This window comes from Eumetopias jubatus, unplaced genomic scaffold, assembly GCF_037043125.1.
Source record: "Eumetopias jubatus isolate StellerSeaLion01/CBP00866 unplaced genomic scaffold, mEumJub1_p1.0 scaffold_2, whole genome shotgun sequence".
Classification (NCBI taxonomy): Eukaryota; Metazoa; Chordata; class Mammalia; order Carnivora; family Otariidae; genus Eumetopias; species Eumetopias jubatus.
Window position 1 is genome coordinate 159556121 of NW_028274808.1, and position 22726 is coordinate 159578846.

General features: G+C 45.2%; 1 protein-coding gene across 2 annotated transcripts in view; it reads right to left on the bottom strand.

Moving 5' to 3' along the window:
• Positions 1–17473, bottom strand: part of KIT (KIT proto-oncogene, receptor tyrosine kinase) — an 81882-nt gene extending 64409 nt beyond the window's left edge. The window contains exon 1 of one of the 2 annotated variants that reach the window (XM_028100732.2): positions 17083–17473. In XM_028100732.2, coding sequence (XP_027956533.2) covers positions 17083–17473 — 391 coding nt within the window. The remainder of the gene's footprint in view (positions 1–17082) is intronic. The other variant, XM_028100731.2, reaches the window with a different exon arrangement.
• Positions 17474–22726: the final 5253 nt, after the last annotated feature.

Below are 22726 nucleotides of genomic sequence, written 5' to 3' on the forward strand. Positions count from 1 at the left end.
CTTTTCCCTTAATTTTTCTTCGGTGACATTCACTTAGAGCAACACATTAAGCCTGCTACCCTTTTGCAAAGAATTCTTAATGACCAGCTCTGTTTTCAAAATGATTTCTTCTCATCTCTTCATAGAAAATATGAGGAAATGTCTGAAATGATCTTACTCTGTTTTCCAGAATTCTTTTTAAAGTTTCCAATACGTCCATTGAGGAAGTTTTACTCCTTCCTTATATGACTTCACAATAATGGCTATCCTAAAAAGCAGGGGGTATAAAGAGGCCAATTCTAAAATTGCAATCTTCTAGTAGGTAATTTAAATCAATGGCCAACTGAAGGAAACTCAAGTTGGAGGAAAGAAATCTAGCATTTTTGGAAATCTAAATTAATATTATGTCAAGCCCTGCCAGCATTTTTTTAAATGACTATAATTAAAGATATGCACATTTTTCATAGGAGAAAAAAAGCTGAAAGTGAAAAATGCATGTAATGATTTTATCTTTATTAGATGGTATTAAAAGTATTAATGTGGTTAATGCTTTTAAAACCATAAAATAGCACTCTGTCCTTCAGAACTCAAGGAATATTACACCAAACAATGGCAAAAGTGTGTCACTTTTTATACATTTTCCTCAGAAATAACAGGTCAGATAGGAGCTTCCTGGTGCTCTGATGATTTCAACCATTACATTTTGTCATAAATAAGCTTAGCAAGTTAATGCGAGGTAGACCATAAAGTGTTCAATTCCAGTTTTCAGATGGTTACAACCACTAACTTTTTTCTCTACAACACATTTTTTTTTAAAGATTTTATTTATTTATTTGAGAGAGAGAATGAGAGAGAGAGAGAGAGAACATGAGAGGGGGGAGGGTCAGAGGAAGAAGCAGACTCCCCGCTGAGCAGGGAGTCCGATGTGGGACTCGATCCCGGGACTCCAGGATCATGACCCGAGCCGAAGGCAGTTGCTTAACCAACTGAGCCACCCAGGCGCCCTCTACAACACATTTTTAATAACTTATCTTGGAAGAAAATTATTTTTTAAGTCAGCTACCAGTGATGTTTCAAGACTCTGCTGCTTTGGTCCCAATCTGGTAGATGGAAAGGTTACCAAATCTTATGCTAAAAAGTCTATGCAGGGGCGCCTAGGTGGCTCAGTTGGTTAAGTGTCTGCCTTCAGCTAGCTCAGGTCATGAACCCGGGGTTCTGGGATCCAGCCCCATATCAGGCTCCCTGCTCAGCAGGGAGTCTGCTCCTCTCTCCAACCCCCACTCATGCTCTCTCTCAAATTAGTAAAATCTTAAAAAAAAAAAAAAGTCTATGCAGATTCTGACAGTGGTAGCAGCCTAATTATTGGATCTTCCCTACCTGCACCCACCCCAACCATAAAAACAGACAAACAGAGCAGAAGCAAAAACCCAGGAGCAATACCTACAACAGAACCAGGTGATAAGCTATTCCCATGAACCCTATATATGAGAAGATGAGAACAAACAACAGCTTCAAGAACTGTCATTAGATACTTACTGGAAAGTTCAGAGAGCCATTCTGAGAACGCCCATGCAAACTGGCAGATGGCTTTGCAGGTTCCAATTTCACTAGTAAGTGCAGAGGGAATTGTGACCCATGTCTGTCTAAGTGCTGGAATGTTCTGGGTTGGGGGAGGTCTGATTCTTATGAACGAACAAGAAAGGAGAAAGCCCCATAGGGAGGGGAAACTGCTGAGGATGAATCTAAGATGAGTAAAACAGGGGCAAAGGTTGGGGTAGGCAGGTGGGAATGGGGACCAAAAATGGAAGATCTTAGACTGCCGAAAAGTAGAGTCCACACACCACTCCATGAAAACAACTAAGTGGTGCTCTAGAATTGTGAAACTAGAAAAGCTATACTGACCCTACAAAAAAGTACAGGAAAACTCATAGTGAGCAACAGAGAAGAACCACAGCTGAATTCCAAATAGTTATTTAAAGAAAAAACAAGGAGCAGAATGACACCCCCGGTATAGACAATAAAATCATGCCAGAAAGAAAGAAAACAGATGTAAACTATAACCCAGCATTCCAAAACAAGCTAAAAGAAATTAAATCAAAGAAGCTATAAAGAACCACATAAACCAGAGTTTTTTAAACCCAGAAATCAGTTGATTGGAGAAAATGGAAGATTTGAGGCAAAGAACTAAGAAAAGAATTAGACATAAAAGGAAAAAAATCATTTCAGAAATGAAGGGTAACTTAAAAAACACACACAAAGAGCAAATAAAATGAACAGTGCCTTAAAAGAACTGGAAGATGGAGAAGATCGAAATTTTTTTATTCACATAAATTATGAAGATACTAAAAGGACTTGGGAGAAAGGGACCAACATAGACGACAGGCAAAAACAGGCAAAGAAGATTTAACACATGCATAATGGGAGCTCCTGAAGCCGAAGACATAGAATAGGACACAAAGCAAAAGCTATGCCACAAGAAAACTTTCCTGGGTAATTACATATTTAAGTGGTGTATCATGTCCCTAGAAAAATCAACACAGGGCAGCCAGCACTGTAAAATACTCCCGGACTTCAAAGGATAAAAGTAAAACACATTCCTTTGGGTAGCTAGGCAAACACACAGAGTTAAACATGAGGAAAGGGAAATCAGATTGTCAGCAGTTGACAACACTTTATGGTAAAAGACAGTACTGTAAAATGTTAGATACTTGAGCAAAGAAAAGATAAACCAAGGATTTTCTATCAGCCAACCTGACTTTGAAGTATAAAGGCGACAGACGAGCTGTTATGAACAATAATTCAGGGAATACTTCCCATGAGTGCTTCCTGAGGCATCAAGCAGAGGATGAGCTTCAGAAAACCAACCTGCCAGGAAAGACAGGACCTAAGGACCAGTGGCCAGCATCAAATACGAATTTACTGGTAGGACAAAGAGTGGTAACAAAGGAGATGGCAAAATATATAATGATGATATATTCTGATAAAGCAATTTTAGTATAGCTATCAGTAAAATTAGGGGAGGGAGGAGTATCTGAAAAGGAGCTTTTGCTCACTGACTGTATACAGTAACTGGGGTGAAAGGATATTGCTTCAAATGCCAAGCTACGGGGGGCGGGGGGGTGGGGAAGGGAGAAGAAAAGGCTCCTAGCTAATTTAAATGTTACTCACAGTAGGAAACCAATAGAAAATAGCACCTCCTCCCCCCGCCCCGACAAAGAACGAAGCAAGGGTATTATAAAAAGGTATCAGCATATGGGGCACCTGGGTGGCTCAGTTGGTTGGGCGACTGCCTTCGGCTCAGGTCATGATCCTGGAGTCCCGGGATCGAGTCCCGCATCGGGCTCCCTGCTCAGCGGGGAGTCTGCTTCTCCCTCTGACCCTCTTCCCTCTCGTGCTCTCTATCTCTCATTCTCTCTCTCTCTCAAATAAATAAATAAAATCTTTAAAAAAATAAAAATCTTTTAAAAAAAAAAGGTATCAGCATAAAAGCAAAAATGTGAAAAAATATAAATCCTTGCAGCCAAAAGTACACCAAAAAAGTACAATAACAGAAGACTATGCCAATTATTAAGTAGTCTTGTTAGGAAAAAAACAAAAACAAGAACAAAACCTGAATATGACCAAACCTCTAAATCACAAATTTACAGGAAATACAGGGACCAGAGAGCATGTTAGCTACCACCACAGGAATGCAATCAGCAGACTCCAGGCTGTGAAAAACTGCACAAGTACTCAGTTTCTTTAACAAAAATGGGGGTATAGGACCTATAATAAATAAGAAATGACTTAAAGGCCACATCAACCAACTGCAATATGGGAATCTCATTTGGATTCTAACAAATGTGTACATATTTGTATACATATATTTAAATTTATATTTCGGTAGGGGAAATGTGAACACTGGAAAATCAACAACATTGTGGAATTATATTCACTTGGAAGGCTGTGACACTGGCATTATCACTGTGTTTAGGGGAAAGGAATCTTTGTATTTTTTTTTTTTAGGAATCTGTATTTTTGAGCTACATACCGAAAACATTCATAGATGAAATTCCACGATGCATGAGATATGCTTCAAAATAATGGGAGGATGAGGTGGACAGAGATAAAGCAGAAAGGCTGGTGGTTGATCCAACTGTTGAAACTGGATGATAGGTATAGGAAGATTCATTACACTATTACCTATGTCTGAAATGTCCCCATGATTTATATATTTAGATAGATAGGTATATAGTTAATTTTTTTTAAGAGAGAGAGAACAAGCGAGTGCATGGGAGGGGGTTTGAGGGAGAGAGAGAGAGAGAGAGACTCTTAAGCAGGCTCTAAAGTGAGGCTTGATCTCACGACTGAGATCACGACCTGAGCCCAAATCAAGGGTTGGGCACTTAACCAACTGAGCCACCCAGGCGTCTCTATAATTTATTTATTTTAAAGTTAATGTGAGGTACAATCGCTCCATTTTTTTTTTTTTAAGATTTATTTTGGAGAGAGAGGGAGAGAGCGTGCATGTGCAAGCAGGGGGCAAGGAGGGGGGGTTGTGCAGAGAGAGAGAATCTCAAGCAGACTCCCCAATTACCGGATGAGCATGGCGCCTCACGCAGGGCGGGATCTCAGCGCTCTGAGATTGTGACCTGAGCCAAAACCAAGAGTTGGATGCTAAACCGACTGAGCCACCCAGGCGCCCCTCAATTGCTCCATCTTAAAATAAAATGGCTACAACTAGGTTTTCAAACAACCCAAGGAATAGTCCAAAAGTTCTAGGCCCCCTACTTTTTTTTTTTTAGCCCTTCTCTAGTTAACTGATAGCAAACTGTTTTAAACAGGGTCTACTTAAACTGGGCCCTGAAATTCCCACCCAAAACAGTCAGTACTAACCAGTGATGACCACAATGGACAAGAAGACTTCTCTGACTTATAAATAGTAGTCTTTTGTCAAACCTGACCAAGTATATTACAGTAACTGATTCCATAATTACTTCGGTGCCCACACTTGTATATCTAACGCTGGTCGTTTCATCAAAATTGTTAGCTGACATCCTACCAAGCACCTGAAGAAACTTTAAGGCCTTCCACCAAAGCTGCAGTCACTGGGGCCATACCTTCTTGCCCACAACTCAAAGGGTAGGTACCACTTTCCATCACTAGAGAGTCTGTATCTTGGATTCCTTCCTGAGGATCAACACTAACAATACCAAAGGGACAACAGTCCTACTCGATGCCCAAGAACTGACAGAGAAGGAACTTTCCAGTCCTCAGGAGTTCAACAGGGTCAATTCTCATTTGGGGGTGTCCTTGATTTGAAACCAGAGAGCTTATCATTTTCATGGACCTCTGAAGGGCCACTCTCAGGCCAAAATGCAGCAAGTCAGATGAAGCCAAGCTGCTGTCCCCTCACCCAGGCCACCTACAGTAACAGGAGAGTGGAACAGAATGCTCAGAATAACTGTCAGCAGCTGAACAGCCCAGAGTCAGACACAAAGGGCCATCAGTGGAACGTAGTTATTATCAGGCCCAAAGATGGTCTGATTTTAACAAGGATGAATTTTAAAAGGAGGTGAAGAGCCTCTAGTCCTTGGAGACATCCTGAAGAGCACTCAGCCTGGACCCCTGAAGCATCTCTCTCAGCTGTGAAAAAGCATTCTGGTACGTTTTGAGAAAAAGGATTCCAAGCCTCCAGACTGACAACGCACCATGGCACAGGAAAGGCTCCACGAAGTCCAGAAAGCGAGGACACCTGTCTGTGCTCCCCCGTGTTACACACACTTAACTCAACCCCCTTGGTGAATCCTTCCAGGAACACCTGCTCAAGTGGCTCACCACTCTGGAGTGACAGAGACTGGGAAGGTGAAAAGCAGTGAGGACCTGTGGCAGACAGCACTCAAGCGACCAACATCTTCAAAAGCTCCCACTGAGTTGGTCCCTGGCCCCTCTTCCCCCTTCCCTGCTTCTCTTCTCGTCCTGTTCTGGTTTGCCTTCTCCGGCCCCTCCTTCCCCGTGAACCCAGTCCCCACTGACCCTCTGAGAAACCTTACCTTTCTCAGCTTCCTTCCTTAATTGACCATAATGCAGAACTGAAATAAATCTAAATTAAGCTGCTTTCTCTGAGAGACCCTAGGCTTTCTTCTTTTTCTTTCTGGGCTCTTTGTGGGCCTGGGGTCATGAGACAAAAAACAATTCACTGGAACAGAAGCCCCAAGATGACGAGGATTTTTGCTTGATGTGTTCACTGCTATAGCCCCTCCCCCAATGATTTAATAATTATTTATGAGCAAATCTGTGAATTCCTGCTACGTAAGGTCAGTTTAAAAGATACCAGGAGGAACCAAGAGAATGAAGCCATGAGGCTTACGCACTCGGGTTTTATGGCCTGATTTCCAGTAGGGAGGGAGAAGCTGGCTACACCGTGATGGATGGTCCTCACCTGCCGGCTGGCCACTCCCTGAGCCCGCCAGCATCCACTCCCTTGGCCAGCCTCTCTTCAGAAGGCAGTCATTCTGAAGCTAAGGTGATCATTTTAAATAATATCCCTTGGAAATGCAGAAATGTAAATTAGGCTACACATTCAGATCTACTAAAAAATTCATAAACCCTTCTACATATGCTAGTTTATTTTAAAAAGCAAAAGGGGGGGTTCTTTTTTTTACGAAAGTGCTGCATTTTGGTTCAGCTAGAAACACGTCTACTATTTGCCTGCAGTAAATATCCCGACGATCCTATGGTAAGTAGGAAAAAACATTTCCACATCCTAATTAACCATTTTCAAGTGGCTATTCGAATGACGTATTTTGAATGAACGATCTGGGTTTAATTTAACAATGACAAAAAGCCTAATGACCCGTCCCTGTGGTTTTACCAGGCCATTTCTTAAAATGAAGATCTTCCCAAGGTACATGGGCTCAAAGTCGCCCATTAAAAAAGAAATCTGTGAAAATTAGAATAGAAATGCATTTAAGACATCTTACAAACCCCAAAACCGAGTCACTTTAAAAGTACCCATCATCTTTCCAAGTAGAATAGTTCTCCATTTTTTTTAAACACGCTCTTGTTTTCTCTCAAACATGCACTGGCCGAGTAACAGAAAGCCAATGTACCCACCCCCCCCCCCCACACCACACTTCTAAAATCGCCGGTGTTTTCCCCAGAAGCCAAATCTATATTAGACTCCTGTCTATAAATACCTCCTTCCAGTAAAAAGATACACCAAATAATTTCCAAAGTTCTTTGTGATAATACCTTCTTTGTTCTAACTCTGCTAAGCAATCCCGCTGCCTATATAGGTCATTCTATGTAAATTACTGGATTGTTTGAAGAATTTTATAAACACCCTTCGAAATAACCTGAGTCACCTGGCGTAAATCAAAAGGAAGCTAGATATTTTGCCTCACTCAAGAACTTAAAAGACGTAAGTAAGGGTTTCTCCTCTTTTCATTTTCCCTATTATTTTTTTCCACTTGGTCAGGAACAAGGGACTCCCCTGGCGAGTGCCACCACACACCTTTTCTTTGAGCCACTGACTTTTCCTCCCACAAACAGGCACCTCCCCACCCAACGCTCACAGCTTTGGGGAGGGCCATAACCAGGGCCCCTAATTCCCTTCTAATTACCCTCTAATACAGGGCTGGAGAACCCAGGGCAGAATCTCAAAATGTCCTAAGCCATACATAGGACCCTTATTATCAAGGTTGGGAGGTTTGGCTTGTTACTGTTTTTTTCAGAGTATGTGTATGGTTTTTTTGCGGGGGGGGCGGGTTGTTGTTTTTTAACGAATGGATTTATGCAGACAGCTACATGCCTGGATTATCATTTTACTAAATATTTAAAATTTGCTAATAACCAAAAACCTATTTGCCTATTGCCACTATCGGATGTTGAGCCTACGAAATCTGTAGTCTTGGCTGACGGTGAGGAGGTAGGAAGGTGAGGGAGGGTAATTAGCCCTGGACTTAAAAGCAACTCAAAGTACATATCCATGGACCTACTCTGAATTTGCATTGTACATACATTATGTGTAATACATGCAAAAGTGAGATCTGTACTTTTCCATTTTTTAAAGTTAATTTCTCTGAATAAGTAACTACTTGACCAGATTACACGTAACAAAAATCTCCTCACATATGGCATCGCAGAAAATACTGCAATTACTGACGAATTAAAAAAAAAAAAAATCCTAAGAAATTACCCTATCTCATCTTCCAGTAGATTCTTTCCATGGGAGTCTTCTGGCTGACTGAAAACCTTTCCTTTCAGATTCACACCTTACCCAATTCCTGAACAGAGATTTAACTCAGGCCCCAGATCTTCCTCTCAGTCAGCCCCTCTCCTCCAGAAATGATGCCTATTCCTCTAATCCAATGGTAATGAATATGCATCTTGGCTTCCGGACCAGGACTGTTATTTAAATCTTATTACAAATCCTATTACGTTAGCACCGACCCCAGCCCTTATCTCCCCGTAGCTCCCAGCCTCCTTAAAGGCAGGGATCACATCATCACACATTTCAACATGACAAGTCAAGTGGCGTAATCAACTAGAAGCTGTTGAACTGCAATTTCATTTCCACCACCTTCCCCACTGGATGGCTGACTGATCTGTTACGTGCCACTGAGCCATGACCATGAAGTGACCAAAGGGAAAGGGCAGGTGGGAAGGGAAGTCAGGGTGGTGGGTAAACCGCAGAGTGAACAATCCACCCCTGAGCAATCAAGGGAAAAGGACTTCCTTCATCTTTACAGATCCCTCGGCCCACGTGCAGCACGGCTGGCTTTCTCTCAAAATTATCAATCAGTTGGAGGATCACAGAGCACGATGGTTCTTAGGTTAGGGTTAATTATGATCAACAACAGATGTCTCTAGACGTCGGACTTCCTTTTGTTTCTCTTACCTTGGCACTAGGCTTAAGTGATCCCACTGCACAATCCATTCTGAGCTTGGATACCCACAGGCCCCAACAGATCAATAACCCATGTTTAAGCTGTGGGTTCTTTATTGGCTATTTTCAGTATAGCCAAAAACCATGAAGAGTGGTGGATCGTGTTGGAGTTGAACCAGAATTTAGAGAAACACTCTGCCCAAAGCCCAGGGAGGGAAAAAAGGGAAAACGGCTGGTTATTTTATTTAGACAAGGTTTCAGACAGGCCCTTAAAGGGTCATCAGACCAGCTGAGGTAAGCAGGACCTTAACCACTTCAAAATGACAATTATGTGCTTTCCTCATACTTGCAGCAAAGACCCTATAACTAGCTCTGGTAAGAATTTTCCCTTTAAAAAAAAAATCTCAATTTCCTTCTGGGGCAATTTAAACTATTCTCATTTTGCCCCATTCTTCAATCACATATTACAAATATTTGAAGACTGTCATTCCCTAAAACTTCTCACCTTATCTTCTCTAGCTTAATAAATCCAATTGCTTTCAAAAGCTTTTGATTGCTTTGCCAAAAAGCTTTTGCCAAAGCTTTAATCAACTCTGTCCTCCCTCACACCCACAATGTCCATTCTGTTCTCTGAGGAAGCCAAAAAACACCCTTTAAATAAGTGGCTTAATGTGGAGAATAAATGCAGAAGTATCTTCCTGCTCTTTACTTCTGTTCATGAAAATGTATTTTTCATTGTTATGACCGATACACAACACACAACTCTTTAAAATCCCCAAATCCTACCATTAATATTACATAGCCATGTTCTGGTGACTTTTGGGGTGTAGTTTGCCCTTACATGGACATGACCCTAGGAAGAATCTCATTTGTATCTACCATCGTGTCTGTGAAATTGAGTTTCAAATACACGCAGCCTGGAAACAGTCAATAAGCAAACACAACAGAGACCAACATTATCTTCCTCCCCTCCAACAGGCTGCTCCTCTTCTGGCTTTATTTTCCATTTATTCCAGAGTATCATCAGTCCTCCCAGGGACCCATGCCTCCGGGAACTCCTGCTCCACCCTTCCCCTCAATGCCATCCACCCTGACACATCCAAGATGTCTGTGAATTTGCCAAGTGAACTAAAGTCGGCCACCTGTATCTTCCTCACGTCTCTCCTAAGTGTTTTCCCTTCTTTCCAGAGCACACACCCTTCACATCCAGGCCCTCACCCTTCACCCAGAGGCCATCTAAAGAGTCTGTCTCTACACCCAGCTCCCCATCAACACAAAGCTCAACCATGAGACTGACCATCCTAAACGAGGCCCCTGAGAAACTCTCCCTTAGATATTGGTGTACAAATGTTCACAGCAGCATTATTCAGAACAGCCAAAAGGGGGAAGCAACCCAGTCACTGTCCACTGACGGATGAACAGATAAACAAAATATGGTATAAACTTAACACATGTGCATATGCATATGCATACACACATACATATATCCATACATTTCTTTCCTTAAAAAGGAAGGAAATTCTAACATATGTTACAACATGGATGAACCACCCTGAAGACATTATGCTAAGTGAAACGAGCCAGTCGCAAAGGCAAATACTGAATGATTCCACTTATATGAGGTCCCTAGAGTAGTCAAATTCATAAATACAGAAAACAGAATGATGGTTGCCAGGGGCTGGGGGAGGGGGTAAAGGGAGCGAGTGTTTAATGGGCGCAGAGCTTGTTTTGCAAGATGGAAAATGTTCTGGAGATGGGTTGCACAACAACGTGAATGTTCTTAACACTAACTGAACTGTACACCTCAAAATGATTAAGATAGTAAATGTTATGTATATTTTACTAAAATGTAAACATACACGTGTGCATGCGCCCCTCCCTTAGTCTTGGTTACTCACAGCAAGGGGGTGTCTAATAAGTTTTCGGAGCAGGTTGGGGACTGGATGGAATGGTGCAGCAAGCAGCCTTGGCTTAGTCAGCAAATCCCAGAGAGCCACTCCTGGGTCAGGTCCACCTTAGCCCTGACCTCAAAGCTCTTTTCAGAATCTGGACCAAACTCAACACTAGATATGCCCTCCCTCCAATGTTCCTTGAGGTTAATCGAAGAGCCCACCTTTCCAGCCTCTTCCCCTCCAATTCCCTAGCCACCCCAACTACCACACCACCTTAAAGACTGGACAATCCTCAAGTAAGATCTTAAGTCTTGTCCCAGGTTCCCACAGCTTTCTTCCAACTGAAGCCTCAACTACAGACACTCTACCTCTAACACACAGAAATTAATCCCAAATATTATCTCCCACATGGACACTTCTACTGATCTCTGATCTCTCTCATCTGCCCACCAAGACATACACTCCTCTCCTTTGAAATCCTGCCTGAGCACTCTGCGCTCCTTTTGGCACCAAATTCAGTTTAAATCAGAGGCTGTGTTCTTAGTCCATCCCTCCCCCACCTCTAGCCCACACCTGTAGTACCTCCAAGGACCAAGGCCTAGGGATTGATAGATCTTCCTTAAACTCTTTCTGAAATGTTTACTGAGCATTTACTATGTTCAAAGCGCTGTACAAGTGCTAGAAAACAGGAGATGTTAAACTCATATTTACTGAGCCCCGCTGTGTGTCTAGCCTGGGGCAATGGCTAACTAAGTTCAGCCTGGTCCCTCACTCCTAGGGAAGGCAGTCACTCATAAGAAAAGTCCCTCATTCTTATGGTGCTTTCAATGCCACCTTACAAGGTAATAGAGTTCCTGGACCCTATGTGAACTACCCTTACTTAGTCACCTTGAGAAAATGGCCATTTTCCCCTCCTAAACTTTCATCCACAAATCTGTATCCACCAAAATGGGCTAAAAATAAGGTGAAACAAAGAACCAGGGAGAGAACTATGCATTGCCACTAACAGGTGAATTTAAAAAAAAAAACAAAAAAAAAAACAAAAAAAACAAAAAAACTAGACATTAAATGTGTACATTTCATCTTACTACCAAAAATAAAAAAACATTCTACATAATCTGGTTTTATTCCATTTCCAATTTTTTTTTTCTAAGAGACAAAGCTGAAAGAGGAACATAAAATCAGCCTGATATGGAGTCCCCGTGCTGTCCCCATGAGGGACACCATGCTAGGCACATTATGTGATTGATCTCACTAACTCCTTTTGGGAGCCCAGGCCACCATCCCTGGGTCACACATGAAGAACTGAAGCTTCCAGAGAGGAAGAGTCTTTTCCCAGAGCACACAGCAAGCAAGGGGCCAAACTGGATAAAAACCCAGGTTGTCCGTTTCAGAGCCCAAGGTCTCAACTCTGGATAACAATTTAGCTTAAAGTTTGCAAGTGTTGAAAACCTAGCTGTCAGAAAAGGATGCACTGGAAGATACCTAACAAAGTGTGTCAAAACCAAAATGTAAGCATGAAAGCTAAAGCATAAGTTGAATGGAAAAATCAGCAGATGTGAATGTTTTCACTGGAGAAATCTTCTGGCTTGTTTGTCTTTGTTGGGGGGGGGGGGGAGTCCAAGATCTGTTCAGTCTCTTGAGCAGTGATTCCCAACTGTTAGGTCAAAAGCTCTATAAAATGCAAAACAAAAATTAAAGTTTATTTCACATTAAAAGCCATCATGTGAGTACTTATTAATACCTGCATGCAAAGATGACAAAGAGAAACAGTCAAATTCTACATACTCACAGAGCTCACTCACTGATTAGGTGCCCGTCCCATCCCAGACTCTGTGCCAGATATCTGTACCAGAATCGCTTCCTGATTTTTAGGACAACCATATTAGAGTAGGCATGATTTCCATGTTAGGAATAACAAGAATTCCTATTTTACAGATAATAATTATGACTGACATATACGGAGCTTGTACTAGAAAGCACGCCAGGCAGCACCGTTCTAAAAACTCTCTATGGAGAAACACATTTACTGGCACAGAATGGTTAAGTAATTTGCCAAAGTCACACAGCTGAAACTAAGAAGAAAAAGTCAATTCAGCAGGGTAAATGACTTGCTCCAAGGCCCCAAAGGTGTCAGCCATAAAACCAGCAGGCCAATACAAGGCTGGCTTCACTCCATAGGCCTGTGCCCTGTCCACCAGGTACCTGCGTAGTCCCATCTATGCTCACCAGGTCCCTAAGGCTAAATGCCTACATGTGTAAGGCTGGCTGTAGACAGCGGTATTTCCTAGAGCCTCCTAAAGAGCACAGGTCCCATCAAAAGGGGTAGAGTTTTCAGTGCTTCAAAAGAACAGACAAATCAAGATCTTCTCCAGATTTTTAAGTATTGCCTTGATGTTTTCTTAAAAAGCATGGGGGGGGGGGGCACAACAAACACGTCGATGGGCTATCAGCCAGTAACCTCTCTCTACCTATTTAGAGTCTGAAGTCAAAAGATGGGTTGTCTCGGGTCCCAAACGTCCAAAATCAGAGGTACTAGGCCAGGCTTCCTCAAAGTCCCCTCCCTTTCAACAAAGATTCACACTGGCTTTACCCTAAATTCACACTCGTACCTCTGCTTACTCCCTGGTAGGCACTCCTCGATCTGGATTTTGCAGTCATGCAGCTACCCATTCAAGTTACAGAAACCGCCCATGAAATGTTGCATATTTAAGATCCCTTCCCATGTCTTTCAATCCCTTATTTTCAAAGTTAACCACACATGAATGCAGCAAAATAAAGCACTTCCCCCCGTCCCAGCCTGTCCACTGACCGTCAGACTAAATCCACTCTGAAGCAAAGGCGGCTGCCGCCCTGACCACTGCCTTTCAGGGGTTCCCGTCCTGTAAGGCCAGATTCAAGAATTCCCCTTGGACACTGCAGCTCATTTCCTGGTGTCCTTCTTTAATCAGCTGGGGGGAAACTTGAGGAAATGAGTCAAAATCCTAAGGGCAACTTCCAGCAGCGTCAAAAGCAGCAAAATCCATCACCACATCTGTCCCTAAAAGCGCTACCAGGGAAGCCCACAAAGCACCTGGCACGTTTCTGAGAATCTGTCTTGGGCTAGGAGTGGGAAACTGCCCTTCTGTATCTCACTGTGCCCATTCAGGGTAAATGATCAGCGGTATTAACTCATTCCTGGGAGTCTGCTCTTTCACAAGTATGCCACAAGTATATAATAATGCCGAAAGCGTTTTTATTTTCTGGAGAGGGGGATGGAAAAAAAACTCAACTGACTTCCATCATCATTTTAGAGACAGCTTATCTTCATTTCTGAGGGCTTTTGGAATGGGACAGCTAACACCTACAGCCCTCTTGCCCAGGATCAATTGCCTACACACTCCCCAGGGAAGCGATATTTAATGACTCCCCTCCCCAGGGAATACTTCCCTTCACACTGAGAACACTAACTGAGACATCCCAAGACAGGCAATTCTAGGTCTTTTTTACCAAAATTTGGAAGGTAATGACCTTGACCATCCTGTATTCCCAAAACCTCCAACAATATCCTGGCATATAATATGGGCTCATGGCATAGTTTCCAATGAATCACACAACTGATTCTGTTAAGGCATGTGAATGGATATACAGTTGGGCATATATGTAGTCAGGCTTCACCACTGATTATTTTGGTAACTGACTTATTCTCAGCCAGTTTCTCCTGCTATAAAATGATAGGGATGGCGAGAGTACTACTACCTCCAGGGCTTGCTGGAAGGACTAGAAATACCATGTAAAGCCGCCCCCCCCCCAAGCCCAGTTCTGAATAAAGAACAGCTATGTACAACACACGAAGTGAAATGTAAGGCATATCGGAAAATGTGTTGCAATAACACAGCATACATAATTTATCAAGTCATAAGAAAAAAATCTGGATGAGTGGGAAAGACCAGAATGGGGATAAATGATTTTTCTGGACTTTACAAGACCATCATATTATTCCCAACAGGAGAAGATCCAAAATGTCCCAGGGCCAGCTGCCGGGTATGACTCTGGCCTCACACCTGCAGGAACAAGGGGAAAGTATGATTCACTATTCCCTGCAGGCTCATCTTGCTGGGCACAGGAGTCATAAATACTGAGGGGAGTGGTGATGGAGGGTCCTACAGAGTTGGCACCTCCTTGATTGAATTCAAAGAGAAACTAGGCAAACGTGTGTGGATCCAGGAGGGAAGAGGGTAAACCACACCTCCCGGCTTTAGCGAGTGGTCCCTGCGACCGGGAGAGGCAGAGGAATTTCAGGGAGACAGAAAGGAATCAGGAAAAGAATTCAAAAAATTGTAGTCTACGCTCAGAACACTGGAAGAGGAGAAATCTGGGACCCAAAGGATCCTTCCTGATGCAGATGCCTCACTGCCCTCTTGAGGAAATCGGTATCTCCAGAATTTAAACGACCTGCCAAGGGCACACGGCTAATAAATGCTGGGAAAGGAGAACCAGAAGGGCAGCTCAAGGCTCTGTCACTATACCATACTGCCCCCCAGGAGCCAGACCTTAAAATTCCCTCTGCCAAAAATCTATTGGATGGAGCAGGAATAATTATGAGGGAGAAGGAAGCAACTGATTCATTTAATTTTTAAAAAGGCAGCTATTCCGTGTGGTCTGTCTTTCTAGTGCCCTATTCGGGTCCGTACACATACCTTAACTGAAATTAAAAATGCAAGGCACAAAAACGTAAGGAACAAACGTGTCATTTGAAGCTTAACCGGTCGAATCTGCCACGGAATCCGGGCACTCACTCATGGTCCCTCCCCCCCACCACCACCTCACAGGGTCCAGATGCAAGGCCTCCCTGCCTCCACAGGAAAGCCCTCACAACAATGCCTTTCAAGCCCTTGGAGTGGGGAGGCTGCACCTTGAGACTTTATGGAAAACGGACCAGTGGTCAACTGAGTACACCACGATAGTTCATAGCGATCTTCTTTTTAGCCCTCAAATTCCAGTTCAGCCTCACTTTCTTTCCTTACATCATTGGAGTAGGCTTAAAGGTTTTTAAAAAATGACCTGGGAGAGAGCAGGGTTTCAAGGGTTAGCCGGGCGACCTGCACTCGCTCGCGCACCAGCGACACCCAGAAAAAAAGGGAAGAAGGGGCAGGAATCCGACCTAGGGCTTCCAGGAGCCTGCGAATCCTCCTCCTCCACCTTCAGACCCAAGTTCCCGCGCAGACGGAACCGGATTTTCACTACAGCTTTAAGATCCAAGAAAGATTTGCTGAAACTTCCACTCCATCTCCCACCCCCGCCCCAGGCGGCCCTTAAGTAGTGTGGCTATCACGTGCGAAAGGGTGTTGCAAATCTCAAAATTCCCAAAGAAAACGGGAACCCGAAATTACAGGTCGCAGATACCGATTCGAGCGGCTTGCAGAGCCCGGCCAGCCTGTCCGGGCATACTAGCGGGGCCCGGGAGGCCGCCGGGTGGAGGACCTGAGCGTCCCAGCGCCCCGTCCCTGCCTCCTCCGGGAGCAGGCGGCTAACGCAGCCACCAGCCGCTCGGAGGCGCGTGGCAGGAAAGAAACGGCACCGCGGCGGAAAGGGGCGAGCCTCCGGCATGGGATTTACAACAGCAAAAAGTCTGCAACCTAGCGGCTGCTTTCCACACGCCCTGCCCAAGTTGTCCCCGTAGCCGCCACCTCTAGGATCGCGGGATCCGGCCCCAGAGCCGCACGCCGCGCGCTCCCCGGGCAAAATGCCTAACCAGGGGCCGCGGGGACGCCGCGAGGAGAGGCGGCAGCGGGTCTGTCCCCAGCTCTGGGCCACAAAGAGCGCCCGTGGTTTGGAAAGCGGCAGCCGCAGAGCAAAGAAAAGGCTCTCCAACTTTGCCCTCGGCGCCGCTAAGAACCTGCGGGCTGCTCGTCCAGAGCGCCGGTCACACGCGCGCAACTTTTAACAAAAGGCAGCAGCGGCCGCGCCTCGCACCGCGGAGATAACGCGCTGGGTGCGGACCCCGGACACGCCCGCCTCGGCCCCCGCGTACCCTCCGCACAAAAGCAACCCCCAACTCGCACGCAGCCCGCAGCCGCACCTCGCCCACTCTTGAGCCCCCTCGCTGCCCTCCCCGCAAGACCCCCAGCTCAGCGCCCTCGCCACCAGCGGCAGGGGCTCCACGCGCAGGTGAGCGAGGCGGGGCGCAGGAGAGTCCCGGGAACGCCTCGAACCTTCCCGGAGCCTGAAAAGCACGGGCACTGGAGGGCCGTCAGCCACCTCCGCCGACGAATCCCCCGAGCGCGTTCGAGCCCTCGGGAGACACAGGCTGCGCCGGGGCGGGGGGGGGGCGCGGCCCTGCGGCCCGCGGCGCTCTCCCACCTGTCTGGACGCGGAACAGGAGGAGCAGGACGCTGAGAAAATCCCAGGCGCCGCGAGCGCCTCTCATCGCGGTGGCTGCGCTGGGATCGGAGCTACGTTCCACGTTCCTGCTCTCGCCCAAGTGCACCGAGCGCGGCAAAGCCGAGCCCCCAGAGCCACTAGCGCCGAGCAGCGGCCCCTCCTCCCAGCGCCCTCCCCCTGCGCGCCGGCCACGCCCCTTCTCCGCACCCCTCCTCGCCTCCCCTCCCTCCCTCGCTCCCGGGTCTCGCTCCCTCCCGGCGGCGTCTGGCCTCCGCTCATTCGACGTGTTAATCCCCGGGGGCTGAGCCGGCGGGGAGGAGGAGGGCGTGCTGGCCCTCGCCGCCCGCTCCTGACCCCGGAGCCCCTTCATCTTTCTACCTCTCCTCCTCCCCTGTGATGTGGTCGGGTGCCCGAGGCGGCTGCCAGACGAGGGGGGTGCTGCCCGCGCGCTTTGTGAAGCCTGGCACCCAGCGCACATTAGGGCCCGGGCCCGCCACCTGGCAGGTGCTCCCCAGACAATAAAGGTCCGCCGCCCGGCCCTCGAGCACGCTCCGATGGGAAGAGAAGAGACGCCGCTGGTGGCGGAGGTGGTGCGGGAAGCGACGGGAATTGGGGTGCAGGGGATTAGGAATTAGGCCCCCACATTCTGTTCCATGTCGGTTAATGGAGGGGGACCAAGAGAGGCGCCTGACACCGTGGTAAAATGCTGAGCCAGGGCGTAGGTAATTATGCTCAGTTTCTCCACCTGCTCTTAACCGTAAGAACACAATTGGTTTCTATTGGTCGGCGTGGCCTCCTCCCAACAAGCCCCTGCCGAGACTTTCCTGGAGAACCCAGCTTGGCTTTCCGAGTGGGGAAGAGGGCCTTGCGAAGTTTGCTCTGCGAGCCCGAGTTTTTAAATCCATTTGCGCCAGAAGTCGCTGTGCTAAGCTCTTTGGGAGCCTCCTCCTTCACCAACTCCCCCCCCCCCCCCGTGGTTTCTCTGCTTCTGTACCAGAGGACGGTTACTGGGGGCAGGGGTCCTGACCGTCCTCTTAGCTGCCCTAGCCGGTACCAGGAGCAAAATAATAGTAAAATAATTCTCTTAAACCAGGTTCCACTGCCTGGGAATTGCTTTATCCAAGGTAACAACAGTATCTGTACAGGGTTTTATAGTTTCTCCTTACTCTAATATTCCACGCTCACAACAGCAGCTTTGTGAGATAGGTAGAGCAGAATGTTTGTTATTTGAGTTTTAAAAAGTGGTCCACGACCGCACAGCAAATAGAGGGGAGAGCTAGTCATTTTAAGACTGACTCCAGGTATGATGACCTTAACCGTTGTGTTCGAATAAACCGGGAAAACACCTTACCAGAGAGCTTCAGAGGGGAAAATAAATAGGAGGTGCCCACCAGAAAAAGTGGGGGAATCATACAGATACACCTAGACTCTTCCCTAAAATAGCGTCCAAAAGGTATAGTTAACCAGCTCCCCTACCCCACTTTATTTAATATTGAAAGCTCTCCTGTTTGATATTGATAGGACCTAAGTTAGTTTTTTTAAGAGGATTTTTAAAGCTAATCACTTAAATTTATCACTTCTAGGGGCATCTGGGTGGCTCAGTCGGTTAAGCGCCGGCCTTGGGCTCAGATCATGATCTCAGGGTCCTGGGATCAAGCCCCTCCTCACTGGGCTCCACACTCAGTCCTCTCTCCCTCTGCCCCTCCCTGCACTCATGCTCCCCTCCTCCTCTCTTAAGTAAATAAATAAAAAATCTTTTTAAAAAATTATCATTTCTAGGTCAATCAATATGTATGATTGCCTCTCCCTAAACTCATGTATTCATTCAACAAGCATGTAAGTGTCTACTCTGACCAAGGAAGAGCTAGGTACTGGGAGTACCATTGTTAATAGAGGTGGGCCCTGCCACAATCCTTATAGTCAAGACTGGGAAACCCCCACCCCAATGTTTTAGCAAATGTGTCAAGTCATACAGCTGTGGGAAAACTGAAATTCAAAGGTCTCTCTGTGCTCTGGGCCATCAGACCACATCTTTTTCTTAGGATGACAGAGATAAAAGCTACCACTCAAAGCAATCATAAGTTTCTGGGATCTTGATTTATTTCTAAAATCCATTTTGTAGTAAGAAAAAAAATCACTGTGAGTTAAAATATCAACATTATGCCTGCAAGAGAAAATTTACAATTTTCTTCTTCAATCAACTGATATTGGAGAGGATAACAAGTCTTCAAAAGAGAGGGTGAAAAGAGACCATATTGCAATTTAATTCTAGGCAGGAAACTTCTATCAGAAAAAAAAAAAAAACCAGAATAGGGAATTATACAATGCTGGACTGTCAGTCATGTTTACCATCCAACAAATATCTACTGAGCACCTTGGTAGGCACAAGACCTCCAAAAATCAGTAAGACAAAGTCCTTGCCTAGTGGGATTCACAGTCTGGGAGGGTAAGCAGATACCCAAAAAGAAACTCTAATATCGGCTAACAGGGTTTGTGTTCAGACAATACACACCAAGTTGGTCACATAGGTTGGTAGAATATTGAAGTCCTCTGTATTGACTGGGAAAAAAAGTCACTGCCCTAAACACTGAAGTGCCCCTTCACTCCAATCCCTTTCTTGAGATACCCCAAATCTCAGATCCAGCCATTAAAGGTTTAATGCCAGGCATAGCAGGAAGTCTCCAGCCCCTGTGCCTTTAGGGTTACTAGCTATTTTTAATAACACCTCATGCCAGCAAAAGAAGGCATAAGAAAGTACTCTAAGTGACCTGCTATGGGAGTGAACTACATTTTAGGACATGTCCCATAGGAACACTTACAACGATGGAAATGTTTTACGTTGTCAGGTAGGATGTACAGGGCCAATTCTGTACTCTTTTTGATGACAGCCCTGGAGCCTTTTATAAATTATACTTTACATGGTTTATTGTTTTCATAACTGTATTATTGCAACTTGTAGAAACCCAGCTCAAACAGACTCAAAAAACAAACAAAGAAACCTAAAATGTAATGGTTCTTAGAATTGGAAAGTCCAGTGAGGCTAGCGTTCGACACTTTCCTTGATTCAAGAATTCAAAGTCATCAGGACTTGAAGGTGGTGTGTGTGGTGTGGTGTGATGTGGTGTGGTGTGTGTGTACACATGCATCTCTCTCCATGTCCATCCTTCAGCAGCACGCTCCTGTATGACTCCCCTTTCTTCATGTGCACTCACGCAGCTCTAGGCTCACAGCTTATTAGTACCAATGTGAGCAGAGCTTTTCTGCCCCCGTGAACATCTCCTATAAAAATACTGACCCAGCTTAAGTCACACGCCCACCTGGGACCAGTCACTGAAGCCAGATGGGGAGGATATGATGACTGACTGGGTCTGGATCCCACGGCCACCCTGGGAGCTAGGGGTTGAGGGTCCATTTCATCCACACCGTGAGGTCTAAGAATGAGGGACGATGTGTCCCCAAGGAAAAACTGAGGCACTCTTACTGGAGGAAGGAGGAAGGACGCTGCACAAATAGAACAGAAGATGTTCATAATAGCCACACAGTCAAAATCTCTAACGTGAAAATTTGCATGTTTCTGATGGTAAAAGTCAAGGGGCCTATTGTAGAAGATTTAGGAAATACGAAAGATTATAGAAAAACAAAAATCACCTAAGATATAATTACTAAAGTGTTTATTTTTGTATGTTTCTGTTAAATCCTGTATCTCTGCTTATTGTAAAGCGGTTTTTTTCCTTTCTGTCATTTAAGATTTTATAATATTTGTTAGTTTTCTATCCGTCTTTTTTACTATGCATAACATAAGCATTGTCGCGGATGATTAAAAATTCTTTTGAAACAGCATATAATGGCAGTATAATGTTTAGTTGTATTATGTACCATAATTCTGGGTGTTTAATTATTTCTCTATTTTTTCCAGTTGTTTTTTTTTTTTTTTCTATCACAAATTACTCGGTGTTGAGCATCTTGGTGAATAAAGCTTTTCTGCCTCTGATTATTTAGGAGGCATTCCTAGAGGTGGGATTACTACACAAAGGGTATAATAATCCTTTTCCAGGTTGCTCCTGCATAGTCCTTGCTTTCCCAGTAACTCTTTGAAAGTCTTTTGTCCATAAAGTGGAAGGAATGAATGTATGGTCCTGATTGGTAGACTCTATTCTAATAATAACCACCTCATAGTTTATGAAGTTGAAAGAAAATAATGCTCTTGGTTCAAGCTTTCATTCAGTATTTATTGAACAGCCTCCACGTGCCAGATGTATTATGCTAGGTGTAGGAATGCAAACTTAGGTAAGACACAGGGGCTGCCCTCATGGGACTTGGAGAGAAAGAAGGGACATATAAGGGGTCAAAGACTGAGCTGTTATATATCTTCTAACGGAGGTATGCACAGAGTGATGTTTGAACCCAGATGAGCACTTAAATCATGTTATATAGTGAGCCTTTCCCAAAGAGGTGGCGCCTAGATTCTGAGGGATCAGGATGAGGGGAAGACACAGCAGAGAGGAGAGGATGTTTAGTGGTAGACATCACCGGTGTGAAGGGCCAGAGGCATGAAACAGCACGGTGTGTGTGTGTGTGTGTGTGTGTGTGTGTGTGTGTGTGTGTGTGTGTGATGTGGATCAAGAACCCTAAGTCCGTGCAGCACAGCACAGAGAGGGAAATGGGGCCTTCAGGGAGGGGAAGTTGAGAGCACAGAGATAAACAAGACCCGTACGTGCCAAGAAACATGAACTTCATCCTCTGAACTATGAAGAGTCAATAAAGGACTTTAGGCTGGGGCCAGATGTGATAAGATTTGCATTTTGGAAAGCTAGTGGGGACACTCAGTGGAGGATGAGTTGAAAGGGGACCAATCTTGAGGCCCGAGGAAAATGGCAGGGAGACTGATCGCGGTGATCCCTGGGAGAAATGGTGCGCTGAACCGACTTTGTGCAGGTGAGAATGCGACAGGTGGCGAAGAAGAGAAAAGGTTAAGTACTCCGAGTAGGCCTTGATCACCAACAGTACTGTGGAAAATGAGGGCAAGGAGGAGCTCTAGGATGTGCAGGGCTTCAGGGGTAAGCTACAACGCGCTTCCCTTGGGTGAGCCGTGGAAATGGGTTTGAAGCAGCTGGTAAAGGACTTGTAGGTGAGCATGTTGAGTTCAAGGTGCTCGTGGACTTCTCGAAAGCTCGAGATGCAGGCCTGGAGCTCAGATAGGGCCAGTCCATAGGACACCGCGGCCACCAAGGATTAGGTGGGGTCACCCCAGACAGCGCACATCAGCTGGAAAGCAGAGGGCTGAGGCTGCACCTAGGGAACCACCCACATTGAAGGGACAAGTAGAAAAAGGGGATTCCACAAAGGAACCTGAGAAGCTAAGGCCAGAAAGGCAAAAACAGAGAGGGCAGTGGCAAAGGAGATTTTCAAGGAATTAGGAGCATTCAGTTGTATTCTATCTCTTAGGGAAGTCAAATAAGATGAGGACAGAAAAGCTTCCAGTGCAGTTTGTAATCATAATAGGAACTGACAACGCCTAGCCAGTTCCAAATTCTTTATACATGCTAAATCATTTAATGTTCACAGTAACTCTGCCAGATAATTTCTTTCTGTCTTTGCACTTTACAGTTCAGGAAACTGAGGC